The sequence below is a fragment of the Hypanus sabinus genome, chromosome 25, assembly GCF_030144855.1.
Source record: "Hypanus sabinus isolate sHypSab1 chromosome 25, sHypSab1.hap1, whole genome shotgun sequence".
Classification (NCBI taxonomy): Eukaryota; Metazoa; Chordata; class Chondrichthyes; order Myliobatiformes; family Dasyatidae; genus Hypanus; species Hypanus sabinus.
The window spans coordinates 44,650,214-44,668,457 of NC_082730.1; the positions used below are offsets into that span (position 1 = coordinate 44,650,214).

The 18,244-nt window shown below is 44.6% G+C and overlaps 1 protein-coding gene across 1 annotated transcript in view; it reads right to left on the minus strand.

Annotated features, from left to right (window-relative positions):
- The window catches only part of LOC132381205 (voltage-dependent L-type calcium channel subunit alpha-1S-like), a 381,429-nt gene that overhangs the window by 24,751 nt on the left and 338,434 nt on the right, over positions 1–18,244 (minus strand). The window contains exons 36-39 of the mRNA XM_059950504.1: positions 15,256–15,358; positions 7,351–7,452; positions 1,510–1,646; positions 825–950 (exon numbers count right to left, since the gene is read on the minus strand). Of these exons, the coding sequence (XP_059806487.1) occupies positions 825–950; positions 1,510–1,646; positions 7,351–7,452; positions 15,256–15,358 (468 nt within the window). The remainder of the gene's footprint in view (positions 1–824; positions 951–1,509; positions 1,647–7,350; positions 7,453–15,255; positions 15,359–18,244) is intronic.

Genomic DNA, 18,244 nt, shown 5'->3' on the forward strand with positions numbered 1-18,244 from the left:
ATGGAAGTGGGAGGCTATAACATGTCCGATAACCACAGGACACTTCATGTTTATCATTCTCATGCACAGTTCAATGCCAGTATGAAAATCTTAATTCCTAAACTGCTTACTAAATAGAGTAACACCCAGTGCTTACTTTAATATACTGTATACCTCCTGTACCCAATAATGTGTCACTCAAAGTACGTTTGAGGTCTTTTGCTGCTGTAGCTCATTCAAGGTTTGACGTGGTGTGCATTCAGAGACAGTCTGTATTAACACATGGTGATTTGAGTTACTGTTGCCTTCCTGTCAGCTTGAGCCAGTCTGGCCATTCGCCACTGACCTCCCTCATTAACAAGGTGTTTTTGCCCACAGAACTGCCACTCACTGTACAGTTTTTGTTTTTCACAACATTCTCTGTAAACTCTAGAGACTGTTGTGCATGAGAATCCCAAGAGATCAGCAGTATCTGAGATACTCAAACCACCCCATCTGGCACCAACAATTATTCCACAGTCAAAGTCACTTAGATCACATTTGTTCCCCATTCCGATGTTTGGTCTGAAGGACAACTGAACCTCCTGACCATGTCTGCATGCTTTTATGCATCGAGTTGCTGCCATATGATTGACTGACTAGATATTTGCATTAACGAGCAGGTGCACAGGTGCACCTAATAGAGTGGCCACTGGGTGTATGCATCAATTTTTCAATGCACATTTGACAAAGAAAGCTAATCATTAAATCAGCAAATCACATTGTAAATCATTCTCTGATCTATTAAACACTTTGCTGAGTTTATAAAATTGCACCTGTCAAATTCCATTGACAAAATGACCAACCCTGTATATTGTCTCGTCCAGTCCACCGTCTTCGATTGTCCGCTCTCCTTCATCGAACGGCAGCTCTCCGGACACGGTGCGGTGAAGCTCCTCACCAACATCCTCTTCGATGTGGCGTAGTCCAGCCTGAAGTGGGCAGAATGTTGGGTTACGGCTCGAACCACACACGTTACACTCATCCATCACTGGCACTATGAGCGACCACCATCGCTAACCCCTCGCACTCCTTCAGACTGAGACCATCCCGTCATCTTATCACCGACCACTGAGATCCAATCCCCTCACCCATACAACTGCACTGGTCACCAAGCCCATCCTCAGCAGTAATTGCATCTGACCATCCATCACACCCACCCAGTCAGAGGGAAAAGGAAGAGGGAGGGGAGGGAGGGAGCAGGAAGAGGAGAGAGGGTGCAGAGAGTAGAGGTGGACAGAGGGAGGGGGAAGGGGGAGAAAGGGAAAGGGAGAGAGGGAGGGGGATGGGGAGAGAGGGGCAGGAGAGGGTGCATAGTGGAGAGTGTAGAGGTGGAAGGGGAGAGTGTGGAGAGTGAGAGGAAGGGGAAGGGGAGAGAGAGAGGAGTGTGTGGACAGGAGGGAGGTGGAGAGAGGGATGGGAGATGAGGGGAGGGAGAGGGAGGAGAGAGTCGAGGGGAGGGAGGGTGGAGTCAGTGGAGGTAGGTCTTACCTGAAGCTCAATCTCATTGGCAGTCTGCTTCTTAGATGGGAGAATTCCGTAATATTCCTCCTGACGTTTCTTGAATTTTCTGAAGTGTTCCTGGATGAGGAAGGTGGCGTAGAACTTGCCGACAGTCACTTCGTCATCTGGGTGGAAAACCAGAAGACATAGGAGCAGATTTAGGCCATTCAGCCCATCAAATCTGCTCTGCTGATTTATTATACTTCTCAACCGAATTCTTCTGCCTTCTTCCAAAAACCTTTGACTGATCCAAGACCAATCAGCCTCTGATTTAAATATACGAAATGACTCGGCCTCTACGGCCATTCTGTGGCAATGAACCTCACATCTCTGTTCTGAATGAACGTCCCTCAATGCTAGGGAGGCTCCAGTGGATTTAAATTAGGTACGAGGGGGGAGGGGAACCAGAGTGTGGGAACCGATGTATGGGAGAAGGAAGAAAAAGAAGACAGTAAAGTTGTTTGTACTGTTAGGGATAAACAGAGAGGAAGAGGTGGAGAATTTCTTAAATGCATTTATTTTAATGCTAGGAGCATTGTAAGAAAGGTGGATGAGCTTAGAGCATGGATTGATACCTGGAAATATGATGTGGCTATTAGTGAAACTAGGTTGCAGGAAGGGTGTGATTGGCAACTAAATATTCCTGGATTTCGTTGCTTCAGGTGTGGTAGAATCAGAGGGACAAGAGGGGGAGATGTTACGATGCTTGTCAGAGAAAATATTGCAGTGGTGCTCTGGCAGGATAGATTAGAGGGCTCATCTAGGGAGACTATATGGGTGGAATTGAGGAACGGGAAAGGTGTAGTAACACTTTGGTTTCAAGAACAGGAAAACAGATTATTATCTGAATGGTGTCCGATTAGGAAAAGGGGAGATGCAACGAGACCTGGGTGTCATTGTACACCAGTCATTGAAGGTGGGCATGCAGGTACAGCAGGCAGTGAAAAAGGCAAATGGTATGTTGGCATTCAGAGCAAAAGGATTTGAGTACAGGAGCAGGGTGGTTCTACTGCAGTTGTACAAGGCCTTGGTGAGACCGCACCTAGAATATTGTGTGCAGTTTCGGTCCCCTAATCTGAGGAAAGACATTCTTGCCATAGAGGGAGTACAGAGAAGGTTCACCAGATTGATTCTTGGGATGGCAGGACTTTAATATGAAGAAAGACTGGATCGACTAGGCTTATACTCACTGGAATTTAGAAGATTGAGGGGGGATCTTATTGAAATGTATAAAATTCTAAAGGGATTGGACAGGCTAGATGCAGGAAGATTGTTTCCGATGTTGGGGAAGTCCAGAACGAGGGGTCACAGTTTAAGGATAAAGGGGAAGCCTTTTAGGGCCGAGATGAGGAAAAACTTCTTCACACAGAGAGTGGTGAATCTGTGGAATTCTCTGCCACAGGAAACAGTTGAGGCCGGTTCATTGGCCATATTTAAGAGGAAGTTAGATATGACCCTTGTGGCTAAAGGGATCGGGGGTATGGAGAGAAAGCAGGTACAGGGTTCTGAGTTGGATGATCAGCCATGATCATACTGAATGGCGGTGAAAGGCTGAATGGCCTACTCCTGCTCCGATTTTCTATGTTTACATGGATGTATTATAGACCACCTAATGGGGAATGAGAATTGGAGGAGCAAATTTGCAAGGAGGTAGTGGATATTTGTAGTAAGCATAGGATTATGATTGTGGGAGATTTTAATTTTCCACACGTAGACTGGGAAGCCCATTTTGTAAAAAGGATAGATGGCTTGGAGTTTGTAAAATGTGTGCAGGATAGTTTTTTGCAGCAATACATAGAGGTATCAACTAGAGAAGGGGTAGTGTTGGATTTTCTGTTAGGGAATGAAATAGGTCAGGTGATGGTGGTATGTGTTGGGGAGCACTTCGGGTCCAGTGATCACAATGCCATTAGTTTCAATATAATTATGGAGAAGGATAGGACTGGACCCAGAGTTGAGATTTTTGATTGGAGGAAGGCTAACTTTGAGGCGATACGAAAAGATTTAGGAGTGGATTGGGACAATTTGTTTTATGGGAAGGATGTAATAGAGAAATGGAGGTCATTTAAAGCTGAAATTTTGAGGGTACAGAATCTTTATGTTCCTGTTAGGTTGAAAGGAAAGGTTAAAAGTTTGAGAGCCATGGTTTTCAAGGGATATTGGAAACTTGGTTAGGAAAAAGAGAGATATCTACAATAAATATAGGCAGCATGAAGTAAATGAGGTGCTTGAGGATTATGAAGAATGAAAGAAGAATCTTAAGAAAGAAATTAGAAAAGCTAAAAGAAGATACGAGGTTGCTTTGGCAAGTAAGGTGAAAATAAATCCGAAGGGTTTCTACAATTAGATTAATAGCAAAGGGATAGTGAGGGATAAAATTGGTCCCTTAGAGAATCAGAGTGGACAGCTTTGTGTGGAGCCGAAAGAGATGGGGAAGATTTTGAACAATTTCTTTTCTTCGGTATTCACTAAGGAGAAGGATATTGAAATGTGTAAGGTAAGGGAAACAAGCAGGGAAGTTATGGAAACTATGACGATTAAAGAGGAGGAAGTACTGGCACTTTTAAGGAATATAAAAGTGGATAAATCTCTGGATCCTGACAGGATATTCCCTAGGACCATGAGGGAGTTTATGTAGAAATAGCAGGGGCTCTGACAGAAATATTTCAAATGTCATTAGAAACGGGGATGGTGCCAGAGGATTGGCATATTTCTCATGTGGTTCCATTGTTTAAAAAGGGTTCTAAAAATAAACCTAGCAATTATAGGCCTGTCAGTTTGACATCAGTGGTGGGTAAATTAATGGAAAGTCTTCTTAGAGATGGTAAATATAATTATCTGGATAGACAGGGTCTGATCAGGAACAGACAACATGGATTTGTGTGTGGAAGGTCATGATTGAAATATCATGTTGAATTTTTTGAAGAGGTTACTAGGAAAGTTGACAAGGGAAAAGTAGTGGATGTTGTCTATATGGACTTCAGTAAGGCCTTTGACAAGTTTCCACACGGAAGGTTAGTTAGGAAGGTTCAATCATTAAGTATTAATATTGAAGTAGTAAAATGGATTCAACAGTAGCTGGATGGGAGATGCCAGAGAGTAGTGTTGGATAACTGTTTGTCAGGTTGGAGGCTGGTGACTAGTGGTGTGGCTCAGGGATCTGTACTGGGTCCAATGTTATTTGTCATATACATTAATAACCTGGATGATGGGGTGGTAAATTGGATTAGTAAGTAAGCAGATGATACTAAGGTAGGTGGTGTTGTGGATAATGAAGTAGGTTTTCAAAGCTTGCAGAGAGATTTAGGCCAGTTAGAAGAGTGGGCTGAAAGATGGCAGATGGAGTTTAATGCTGATAAGTGTGAGGTGCTACATTTTGGTAGGAATAATCAAAATAGGACATACATGGTAAATGGTGGGGCATTGAAGAATGCAGTAGAACAGTGTGATCTAGAAATAATGGTGCATAGTTCCCTGAAGGTGGAATCTCATGTGGATAGGGTGGTGAAGAAAGTTTTTGGTATGCTGGCCTTTATAAATCAGAGCATTGAGTATAGGAGTTGGGATATAATATTAAAATTGTACAAGGCATTGGTAAGGCCAAATTTGGGGTATTGTGTACAGTTCTGGTCACCAAATTATAGGAAAGATGTCAACAAAATAGAGAGTGTACAGAGAAGATTTACTAGAATGTTACCTGGGTTTCAGCACCTAAGTTACAGAGAAAGGTTGAACAAGTTAGGTCTTTATTCTTTGGAGTGTAGAAGGTTAAGGGGGGACTTGATAGAGGTATCTAAAATTATGAGGGGGATAGACAGAGTTGGCGAGGATAGGCTTTTTCCATTGAGAGTTGGGGAGATTCAAACAAGAGGACATGAGTTGAGAGTTAGGGGGGCAAAAGTTTAGGGGTAACACGAGGGGGAACTTCTTTACTCAGAGGGTGGTAGCTGTGTGGAATGAGCTTCCAGTAGAAGTGGTAGAGGCAGGTTCAATATTGTCATTTAAATTAAAATTGGATAGGTATATGTACAGAAAAGGAATGGAGGGTTATGGGCTGAGTGCAGGTCGGTGAGACTAGGTGAGAGTAAGCATTTGTCATGGACTAGAAGGGCCGAGATGGCCTGTTTCCGTGCTGTAATTGTTAAATGGTTATATATGATTCTGGCTAGTGCTGCTAACTGGCGGCCATAGCTTGGCACCAAGGTTTGGATATTTAAAACTCTGGTTCGATGCTCAATCATCAGCTCAGCTTTGGTTCAGTCTGCGTCTGCTCTTAGGGTTTCTGTCTCATTAGGATTCTCGTCTAGTCTCGTCAGGTGCTTATCTAGTTTTGTCTGGAATCTTGTTCTTGTCTTGGTCTCGAAATCGTGACTTGGTTCTAGTCTTGGATACTCCAGTATCATCCTTACCTCGGCTTGTCAGAGAACTAACACCATGAGGCCAAGCTCAGGTTGGAGGAGCAACACCTCCTATTCATTCTGGGTAGCCTCCATGCTCATATTATAAATATCAGTTTATAGTCACAGAACATTACAGCACAGAAAGTGCCTTTGGCCCACCTAGACTGTGCCGAACACTATTACCACCCTCTGAGGGACAAAACTTCCCCATGTTCTACTTATACTTTTCACCTTTCACCCTTAACCCATGACCTCTAGTTGTAGTTCCACCCAGCCTCTGTGTAAAAGCCTGTTTACATTTACCCTCTACCTTTACCGTTTGTAGTTCTGTATACCTCACAAAATCCTACCTTTCCCTAAAGCTCAGATCCTCAAACCCCAGCACCATCCTTGTAAATTTTGTCTGTACTAGGCGATTTCTGGTAATTTTTCCCTCTCCTCTCTCCTTCTTTTTCCATTCCCCATTCTGGTTCCCTTCCCCAAACCTCATGCCCTGCCTGTCACTTTCCTCTAACACTTTGCCTGCTTTGCACGTATCCGCAAGAAAGCACAGAGAGTTGTGGACACAGCTTAGCTCATCACAGGAACCAGGTCCCCCCGCCATGGACTCTGCCTACACTTCTTGCTGCCTCGGTAAAGCAGCCGGCAAGAATCAAAGACCACCACCTCAAACATTCCCTCTTCTACCCTCTCCCATCGAGTATGGATTACAAAAGCCTGAAAGCACATACCACCAGGCTCAAAGACAGTTTCTAACCGACTGTTATCAGACTCGATAAGGTGGATTCTTAGCCTCACAATCGACCTGGTTATGATGTTGCACCTGCACTGCACTTTCTCTGTAGCTGTTACACTTCATTGTTATTGCTTTCCTTTGTGAAATCATTTGATCTGTATGAACAGTATGCAAGAGCACCCATCGTGAGGGACCCCACCATCCAGGCTATGCTCCTCCCTCACTACTGCTGTCTAGAAGAAGGTACAGGAGCTTCAGGGCCCACATCATCAGGTTCAGGAACAGTTATTACCCTTCAACCATCAGACTCTTGAACCAGAGGGGATAACTCCACTCACTCCATGACAGAACTGTTCCCACAACCTATGGACTCACTTTCAAGGACTTGTCACCTGATGTTTTCAATATTTATTGATTATTTCTTTATTACTAAATTTCTTTTTGTATGTGCAGTTTGTTGTTTTTTGCACACTGATTATTTCTCCGTCCTGTTGTGTGCGTCTTTCATTGATTCTATTGTGTTTCTTGTATTTACAATGAATGCCTGCAAGAAAATGAATCTCAGGGTTGCACATGGTGACGAATGTGTACTTTGATAATAAACTTACTTTGAACTTTGCACTCTTTCACTGCAATGTGACAATAGTAAACCAATTCCAATAACAAAATCCCACTCAGCTGGCATCCACTCACCTCCAATAGGGGGAATCACTTGGTCAAGTAGTTTCATGCTTGTGCGTTTCCAAATCTTTTTGATAATTGCTCTCAATTCCTCATTAGCCTGTTCAAAATTTCCTGGTTGCAAAGGTAACAGGAGAAAATTAATACATGAGCAGCAGCTGGGTTGAAATGTTTTAGTTACGAGGACACTGACTGTCAACTGCAGGGCAGAGGATGTGATTATGGTGCATCACGATAAATGTCACAATCGCACACTCGGCAATGGAGTCCTCGCTGAGGCATCAGCAGTGGAAAGGGTGAGCAGTTTCAAGTTCCTGGGTGTTGACACCTCTGAAGATCGATCCTGGCCCAACGCATTGATGCAATTACAAAGATGCCCTGACAGCAGCCTTAACACCATAAGGCAGAGGAGCAAATTTAGGCCATTTGGTCCATTGACTCTGCTCCGTCACTCAATCATGGCTGATCATTTTTAAATTTCATATAAGGAGTATAAAAAGTGCAAAAAATACTTAAGAAAGAAATCAGGAGGGCTAAAAGAAGACATGAGGTAGCTTTGACAGTCAAGGTGAAGGATAATCCAAAGAGCTTCTACAGGTATATTAAGAGCAAAAAGATAGTAAGGGATAAAATTGGTCCTCTTGAAGATCAGAGTGGTCAGCTATGTGTGGAACCAAAGAAAATGGGGGAGATCTTAAATGGTTTTTTTGTGTCTGTATTTTCTATGGAAACTGGCATGGAGTCAATGGAAATAAGGCAAATGAGTAGTGAGGTCATGGAACCTATACAAATTGAAGAGGAGGAGGTGCTTGTTATCTTGAGGCAAATGTGAGTAGATAAATCCCCAGGACCTGACAGGGTATTCCCTCGGAACTTGAAGGAGACTAGTTTTGAAATTGCAGGGGCCCTGGCAGATATATTTAAAATGTCGGTATCTACGGGAGAGGTGCTGGAGGATAGTTCATGTTGTTCCGTTGTTTAAAAAAGGCTCTAAAAGTAATCCGGGAAATTATAGGCCTGTAAGTTTGACGTTGGTAGTAGGTAAATTATTGGAAGGAGTACTAAGAGATAAGATCTACAAGTATTCAGATAGACAGGGACTTATTAGGGACGTGGTAGGTCATGTTTAACACATCTATTATAGTTTTCTAGGAGGTTACAAGGAAAGTGGATAAAGGGAAGGCAGTGGATGTTGTCCACATAGATTTCAGTAAGGCCTTTGACAAGCTTGCAGAAAAGACAGTGGAACAGCAATGGCAGGTATTCTTGGGAATAATGCACAAGGTGCAAAATCAGTTCATCCCCTGGAGAAGGAAGGATTCAAAGGGGGGAAAGGGGCCACAGTGGTTGACAAAGGAAGTCAGAGATTGCATAGCATTAAAAAAAAGGAAATATGACAGAGCTAAGGTGAGTGGGAGGACAGATGATTGGGAAGTTTTTAAGGAACAACAGAACTTAACTAAACAGACAATACGGGGAGAAAAAATGAGGTACGAACGCAAGCTAGCCAGGAATATAAAGGAAGATAGCAAAAGCTTTTTTAGGTATGTGAAGAGAAAGAAGATAGTTGGGCCCTTGAAGAATAAATTGGGTGAATTTGTTATGGGAAACAGAGAAATGGCAGAAGAATTTAATGAGTACTTTAGATCTGTTTTCACTAAGGAAGACACAAGCAATCTCCCAGATGTATGGATGGGCCAAGGACATAGGGTAACAGAGGAAATGAATCGGATTGACATTCGGAAGGAAACAGTGATGGGACTGAAGGCTGACAAATCCCCAGGTCCAGATGGTCTGCACCCTAGGGTACTAAAGGAGGTGGCCCTGGAAATTGCAGATGCATTGGTAATCATTTTCCAATGTTCCTTAGATTCAGGATCAGTTCCTGAGGATTGGAGAATGGCTAATGTTATCCCACTTCTTAAGAAAGGAGGGAGGGAGAAAACAGAGAACTATCAACCTGTCAGCCTGACATTGGTGGTGGGAAAGATGCTAGAGTCCATTATTAAGGATGAAATAGTGGCATATCTAGATAGCCCTGATAGGATTGGGCCGAGCCAGCATGGATTTAACAAGGGTAAATCATGCTTGACTAATCTGTTGGGAGTTTTTCGAGGATGTAACCAGTAAGTTAGACGGGGGAGATCCAGTGGATGTAGTGTACCTCGATTTTCAGAAGGCATTTGATAAGGTCCCACATAGAAGATTGGTGGGTAAAATCCAAGCTCAGGGCATCGGGGGAAGGCACTGACATGGATAGAAAACTGGTTGGCAGATAGAAAGCAAAGGGCAGCGGTGAATGGGTGTTTCTCGGAATGGCAGGTGGTGACTAGTGGGGTGCCACAGGGCTCGGTATTGGGACCACAGCTGTTTACAATTTATGTCAACAATTTAGATGAAGGCATTGAGAATAACATCAGCAAATTTGCTGATGATACTCAGCTGGGTGGCAGTGTGCCATATGATGAGGATGTTAGGAGAATTCAGGGTGACTTGGATAGGCTGGGTGAGTGGGCAGATACTTGGCAGATGGCGTTTAATGTGAATAAGTGTGAGGTTATCCACTTTGGGAGTAAGAACAGGAAGGCAGATTATTATCTGAACGGTGTAGAGTTGGGTAAGGGAGATCTCGAAGTCCTTGTTCATCAGTCACTGAAGGTGAATGAGCAAGTGCAGCAGGCAATGAAGAAGGCCAATGGAATGTTGGCCTTTATTACAAAGGGAATTGAGTACAAGAGCAAGGAAATCCTCTTGCATTTGTACAGAGCCCTGGTGAGACCACACCTGGAGTATTGTGTACAGTTTTGATCTCCAGGGTTAAGGAAGGACATCCTGGCTGTAGAGGAAGTGCAGCGTAGATTCACGAGGTTAATTCCTGGGATATCTGGACTGTCTTACGCAGAGAGGTTAGAGAGACTGGGCTTGTACACGCTGGAATTAAGGAGATTGAGAGGGGATCTGATTGAAACATATAAGACTATTAAGGGATTGGACAAGATAGAGGCAGGAAATATGTTCCAGATCAGGGGTCGGCAACCCGCGGCTCTTTCATCTCTGTGCTGCGGCTCCCCGTGGTTTGTTAGTTTTTGAAATGTAATTCGAAATTTGAAGATTATGGTGATCTTGTACAATCTAAATAAAACGTTGTGGAGACCCCATTTCCTGGCACATCCGAACCGGCTCACAATTAGCCACCGTTCCAGCTAAGGGAGATAGCCTACGGGGGTTTGTGAATACGTGTCTTTCGGAGCATCCGCGCCCACGGGGGGGGGGGGCGGGTTGAGGGAGGCTTTAAAGCAAGGCTGTTTAGTTCGAATAAAGTTATCTTTGACTTCAGTGTCGTTATCTTAGCGCTGCGTGTAGCACACCGCCACGTGTTTTTTTATCGCTATTAATATACGTCACCACTGCCAATCCCTGACACCCGCCAGTGTGCGATTTCTTTTAATTTTTCGATCGAAGGTAGGCTAACTATGGAGTAACCTTCAACCCAACGTCTTTTTTTCGGAGTTCAAAATGTTTTTGTTGCATGCAGAAATGTAATTTCGTTTTCTCTGCAGGAGTTCATCAATTTCATAAATGTAACACATTATAGTTTGTTTATACATAGCAGAAAGGCAAAAAAAACCGTTTTATGCAGCGTTATTTCATTTTAAATGTCAAATGGGTTTTGTGGCTCCCAGTGTTTTCTTTTCTGTGGGAAATGGGTCCATATGGCTCTTTCAGTGGTAATGGTTGCCGACCCCTGTTCCAGATGTTGGGAGAGTCCAGTACCAGAGGGCATGGTTTGAGAATAAGGGGTAGGTCATTTAGGACAGAGTTAAGGAAAAACTTCTTCTCCCAGAGAGTTGTGGGGGTCTGGAATGCACTGCCTCGGAAGGTAGTGGAGGCCAATTCTCTGGATGCTTTCAAAAAGGAGCTAGATAGGTATCTTATGGATAGGGGAATCAAGGGATATGGGGACAAGGCAGGAACCGGGTATTGATAGTAATTGATCAGCCATGATCTCAAAATGGTGGTGCAGGCTCGAAGGGCCGAATGGTCTACTTCTGCACCTATTGTCTATTGTCTATTGATTTGGACCAGCTGGAAAAATGGGCTGGAAAATGGCAGATGGAGTTTAATACAGACAAGTGTGAGGTATTGCACTTTGGAAGAACAAACCAAGGTAGAAAATACAAGGTAAATGGTAGGGCACTGAGGAGTGCAGTAGAACAGAGGGATCTGGGAGTACAGATACATAATTCCCTAAAAGTGGTGTCACAGGTAGATAGGGTAGTAAAGAGAGCTTTTGGTACATTGGCCTTTATAAATCAAAGTATTGAGTATAAGATTCGGAATGTTATGGTGAGGCATAACACATAAGGCATTGGTGAGGCCGAATTTGGAGTATTGTGTGCAGTTTTGGTCACCGAATTACAGGAAGGATATTAATAAGGTTGAAAGAGTGCAGAGAAGGTTTACAAGGATGTTGCCGGGACTTGAGAAACTGAGTTACAGACAAAGGTTGAATAGATTAGGACTTTATTCCCTGGAGCGTAGAAGAATGAGGGGAGACTTGATAGAGGTATATAAAATTATGATGGGTATAGATAGAGTGAATGCAAGCAGGCTTTTTCCACCGAGGCTAGGGGAGAAAAAAACCAGAGAAAGGGTGAAGGGGGAAAAGTATAAAGGGAATAGGGGGGCTTCTTCACGCAGAGAGTGGTGGGAGTGTGGAATGAGCTGCCAGATGAAGTGGTAAATGCGGACTCACTTCTAATATTTAAGAAAAACTTGGACAGGTACATGGATGAAACGGGTATGGAGGGATATGGTCCAGGTGCAGGTCAGTGGGATTAGGCAGAAAAATGGTTCGGCACAGCCAAGAAGAGTCAAAAGTCTTGTTTCTGAGCTGTAATATTCTATGGTTCTATATTTCATTAAGAGTTTGGAGGGACCTGTATGTTTTCAATGACAATGAATTGTTACAGGTGTACCATAGAGAACATTCTAACAGATTGCATCACCAACAGGAGAAAGTCTGCAGATGCTGGAAATCCAAAGCAACACCCAAAATGCTGGAGGAATTCAGTAGCTCAGGCAGCATCTATGGGAAAGAATAAACTGTCGACATTTCAGAAGGAGTGGACCCAGGGGGAGGTAATAGGCAGGTGAGAAATATAAGGTCAAAGTGGGGAATGGGGTGGGGGGGATTGGATTACTGGAAGGAGAAATCAATGTTCATGCCATCAGGTTGGAGGCTACCCAGATGGAATACAAGTTGTTGCTCCTCCACCCTGAGGGTGGCCTGATTTGCCACGAGAGAGAGCGACTATGGATCGACACGAGGGGCCACTGCACAGAATTGGAAAAAGCTGAAGAAAAGTTGTAAAACAGCAGCTCCATCATAGGGTTCCCCAGTATCAAGGACACCAAAAAGGTGGCATCCATCATTAAGGACCCCTATCACCCAGGACATGCCCTCTTCTCATTGTTACCATCAAGGAGGAGGTAGAGGAGTCAGAAGACACATACTCAATGATTCAGGAAAACTTCTTCCCACTGTTATCAGATTTATGGATGGACAGAGAACCCTTGAACAGTGCAGCATTATTTGTTTTCCTCTATTTTTGCACTACTTCACCATTCCCATTCCGGCACACCAGTTCATGGACTCCACTGAGGACATTCTCAGTGTGGAGGATCGGGACCTCATATTCTGTCTAGGTAGCTTCCAAAATGGTGACATCAACAGTGATTTCTCCTTCCATAACTTGTTTCCTCCCCCTTACCTCTTCTCTATTCCCCACTCTATCCTCTTACCTTTTCCCCGCACTCGCCCCTCCTCCTTCCCTTCTTCCCACGGTCCACTCTCCTCTCCTATCAGATTCCTTCCTCTCCAGCCCTTTACCTTTCCCACCCATATGGCTTCACCTATCACCTTCTAGCTGGTCCTCCTGCCCCTCCCCCCACCTTTTCATTCTGGCATCTTTCCCCTTCCTTTCCATAGATGCTGTCTGGGCTGCTGAGTTCCTGCAGCATTTTGTGTGTTGCTCTAGATTTCCAGCCCCTGCAGAATCTCCTGTGTTTATGATTTTCCTTTTGCTCTGCACCATTCTCATTAAAATCGAGTGAACTGTTCAATCTGCTTCAGTGTCTCTTCCCCTGCACTTGCACCATCACCGCATATCTGTGTCAGTAAAATTGTGATGGTACGCTGCATTTTCCCCTTGTCAGGGATTGGTAACAGGCAGAGATTTAGCATAAAGCAGGATGGGAGTGGGCAGTGAAGTGACTGTTGGATCTGGAGATAATATTGTGCAGAATAATATTGTACTCACGTCCTTCTACATATGTGCAGAGACCATCCTAATAAGCTGCATCACTGCCTGGTACAGAAATGGCACTGTGACAGACAGGAAGGCTCGACAACGGGTGGTCAAAACTGCCCAACACATTATTGGCACCAGCCTATCCACCATCGAGGACAAATATACAGAAAAGTGCCCAAAAAGGCCAGCAATATCATGAAGGATCCCACCCACCCTGCTCATGGACTGTCTGTCCCACTCCCATCAGGGTAGAGGCTATGTAGCATCCACACCAGCACCACCAGACTCACCAACAGTTGCCTTCCCCAAACATAAGGCTGACCAACACCTCCGCCTACTAACCCACCCCCTCCACACCCCTAACCACCACTAATCATTTCCTGTCAGTTACCTTAGACGCTTCTGTGCCTAGCGTCACTCTATGGATATATGGTACAATCACTTCTCAGCCGGCGCTAGGTCCCGCAGGGCATCCCCCTCCAATGCCGGGACAAGGTGCAGCGCCGTCTTGGTGGAGCTCCACCTGTTGTGCCATGTGGCAAGTTTAACTTGCACCAGGTAAGGTTCCAGGCGGCTGGTACCATTGTATCTGGGGAACTTCATGGGGCCCATTGGTCTTCCTCTTTCTTCGGCGACGTTGGCGGTGTCTGCCACATTGGCCGTCCTCCCGTGGCTGTGGTGTTTTGGGTCCCAGGCACATGCTGTGATGGAGCTGGATGACACGCTCCACTGTGCACCTGGGTACACTTGCCCCATTGGGGTTTCCTGGGAAGGCACAACACTTGGTTCCCAGGTTCTCCCCCCGGCTTAGCATCCCACCTTCGGGAGCCTGGCCTGGAGCGCAGGGGAGGCACACCACTCGGTCCCGGGATTTAAAGTGCTCCAACCCTCGTGCTCCACCAATCGTAGCTCTTCAATCTCACCGTCAGTTTCCGATCCCATTCAATGTGGCAAGCATTTGGTCCATGATGACAGATGAGAAAAACTCAACTGATGTCTTTTTACAATAAGCACAAAACAGACTGGGTGCTAAGACCCAGGGAGAGAACCCACAGGGGAGGTGATTATCACACACCCTGGACACAAGTGAACTCCCTCCCCCCAGTGCACTATGAAAGGAAGGTTGTGCAAGCTTTAGAGAGTGCAGATATTTGCCATGATGTTGCTTGGATTAGAGAGCCCGAGTGAACTGGGGCTTTTCTCTTTGGAGCAAAGGAAAATGAAAGGTAACTTGACAGAGCTGTAAATATGTAAGAGACATAGATCAAGTGAATAGCCAGAGACTTTATCTCAAGGCAGAAATGGTTAATGTTAGAGGGTACAACTTTAAGGTGATTGGAGGAAAGTGTTGGGGGGGGGATGTTAACGGTGGCTGTTTTTAAACTCAGACAGTGATGGGTACGTGGAATGTACTCGGGTTGAGAGTTATTAGGGATATAGAATAATGGAGGATTATGTGTGAGGGAAGGGTTAAATTGATCTCAAAATAGTTAAAGGGTTATGGGCTGAAGGGCCTATACTGTCTATGTTCTAGACCCTACTATCTCAGGCGCAGGGGTCCTTAGGCTCTGATCCTTCCGCCAGCCTGTAAAACTTCACCTACCTTCTGTTTTAATTTTGAGGGCCGTCCGGACGAGTGCGAAGAGGGTGGCGTTAAAGGTGACGGTGCCGTCACTGTTCATTGGCATATTCATGGAGACCAATCTCTGGAAAAGGGAGAGGTGAGAAAGATCATTGAGGAGGGAAAGTCACTCAAGGCAATGGAGAAGACCAAGCTTCAAATGCTGTCTAAGTGTCAAGGTGTTATAGAAGTGGAGAAGAGAAACAACATCTCCCAGGACCAATGGGTGACGGCAGCTCAACGGGGCAATTATCGCTAGGATGTGGGATCTTACTGTGTACAATTGAACACCTTTAACATAAGGGTACAGGAGACTGGATGCTCTGTTGAAGTTGTACAAGACGTTGTTGAGGCCTCATTTGCGGTGGTGTGTGCAGTTTCAGTCAACTACCTACAGGAAAGATATCAATAAGTTTGAAGAAGTACAGAGAAAATTTACAAGGATGTTGCTGGGACTTCAAGATGAATTGTAGGGAAAGGTTGAATAGATCAGGACTATTCCCTAGAGCGTAGGAGAATGAGGGAAGATTTGATACAGGGGTAAAGATAGGATAAATGCAAGCAGGCCTTTTCCACAGAGGCTGGGTTAGACTAGAACTTGCGGTCATGGGTTAAGGGTGAAAGGTGAAATATTTGAGTGGAACCTGAGGGGAAACTGAGTGTGGAACGAGCTACCAGCAGAAGTGGTGGATGTGGGTTTAATTTCAACATTTAAGAGGAGTTTGGATAGGTACATGGATGGGAGAGGTATGGAGGGCTATGGTCCAGGTGCTGGTCAATGGGAATAGGCAGAATAACAATTCGGATTGGACTTGATGGGCTGAATGGCCTGTTTTCTGTGCTCCAGTGCGCTATGAAGGGAGACAGGAAACAAAGTACAAAGTATAAAGTGGCCCCCGCTTTTCGACAACTCACTGTTACGAAAGACCTACATTAGTACCTGTTTTCGCTAACCAAAGAGGATTTTCGCTTTTACGAAAAAAGACGCTTGCTTTATACGTGTGTTTACCCCGAGAAAGACTACCCCGACTGTGAAGCCCTGTATGGGCAGTTGTTTGCGGATGCATGTACGTACTGTTTTTTTTGCCAAATCGATTTTGGCTCGCTGTATTCCTGAGTTTGATAAGTAAAACTACACCATACCTACAATATTTCTACTTTATATAGGGTGTTAACTTATCATATCATTCCTGCTTTTACTATACATTAGTGTTATTTTAGGTTTTATGTGTTATTTGCTTTGATTTGGTGGGTTACTTTTTTGGGTTTCCCATACAAATTAATTGCAATTACTTCTTTGATTTATGACATTTCGGATTACAAATGGTTTCATGGGAACGCTCTACCTTCAGATTGCGGGGGAAACCTGTACTGTCTATGTCACTAGTCACAACCCTGAGATTCATTTTCTTGTGGGCATATACAGTAAATCCAAGAAACACAATAGAATCAAGTCAAGTCAAGTCACTTTTTAATGTCATTTCAACCATAACTGCTGATACAGTACACAGTAAAAACGAGACAACGTTTTTCAGGACCATGGTGCTACATGAAACAGTACAAAAACTACACTGAACTATGTAAAAACAACACAGAAAAAAAAACACTAGACTACAGACATACCCAGGACTGCATAAAGTGCACAAAACAGTGCAGGCATTACAAAAAATAAAAAACAAGACATTAGGCACAGTAGAGGGCAGTAAGTTGGTGTCAGTCCAGGCTCTGAGGAGTCTGATAGCTTGGGGGAAGAAACTGTTACATCGTCTGGTCGTAAGAGCCCGAGTGCTTCAATGCCTTTTCCCAGACGGCAGGAGGGAGAAGAGTTTGTACAAGAGGTGTGTGGGGTCCTTCATAATGCTGTTTGCTTTACAGATGCAGCGTGTAGTGTAAATGTCCGTGATGGCGGGAAGAGAGACCCTGATGATCTTCTCAGCTGACCTCACTATCCACTGCAGGGTCTTGCGATCCGAGATGGTGCAATTTCCGAACCAGGCAATGATACAGCTGCTCAGGATGCTCTCAATACGAGGATGGGGAATGGGAGATGGACTTTCCTCAGCCTTCGCAGAAAGTAGAGACGCTGCAGGGCTTTATTTGCTATGGAGCTGGTGTTGAGGGACCAGGTGAGATTCTCCGCCAGGTGAACCCCAAGAAATTTGGTGCGCTTAACGATCTCTACCGAGGAGCCGTCGATGTTCAGCGGGGAGTGGTTGCTCCGTGCCCTCCTGAAGTCAATAACCATCTCTTTTGTTTTGTTCACACTCAGAGACAGGTTGTTGGCTCTGCACCAGTCTGTTAGCCACTGCACCACCTCTCTGTAAACTGACTCATCATTCTTGCTGATGAGACCCACCACGGCCGTGTCATCGGCGAACTTTGAGTTTAAAAGTCAGGAAGTTATGTTGCAGCTTTGTACAACCCTAGCTATGCCATAACTGGAGTACTGCATACAGTTCTGATTGCCCATTATCGGAAGGATATCAAGGTTTTGGAGTGGGTGCAGAAGTTTACCAGGGTACTGTCCGGATGTTTTCTCTGGAGCAGCTGAGATCTGATAGAGGTTTATAAGATCTTGAGAGGTACAGGCAGAGTAGATAGACAGCATCTTAGTTATTTATTTGTGATACATTCAGAGTAAGCACTTTTGGCCCTTCGAACCACGCCAACTCAGCAACCTCATTGATTTTACTTAATTATGAGAGAATTTAAAATGACCAGTTAGGAGGAAACACAGAGAGCCTGGGGAAAAGCCACACACTGCAGAGCTCCTGGTGCCGGGATTCCACAGCTTGGAATTGAACTCCAAGCTCTGGATCACTCTGAGCTGTACTAGTGTTGTGCTAACCGCTATCCTACTATGGCACCCAAGGTTTTCCCACGTCTACCAGTAGATGGTAAACATGCATTTAAGGTGAGAGAGAGTCATGTTGAAGGAGATGCCAGGGCACAGACAGTGGTGGGTGCCCAG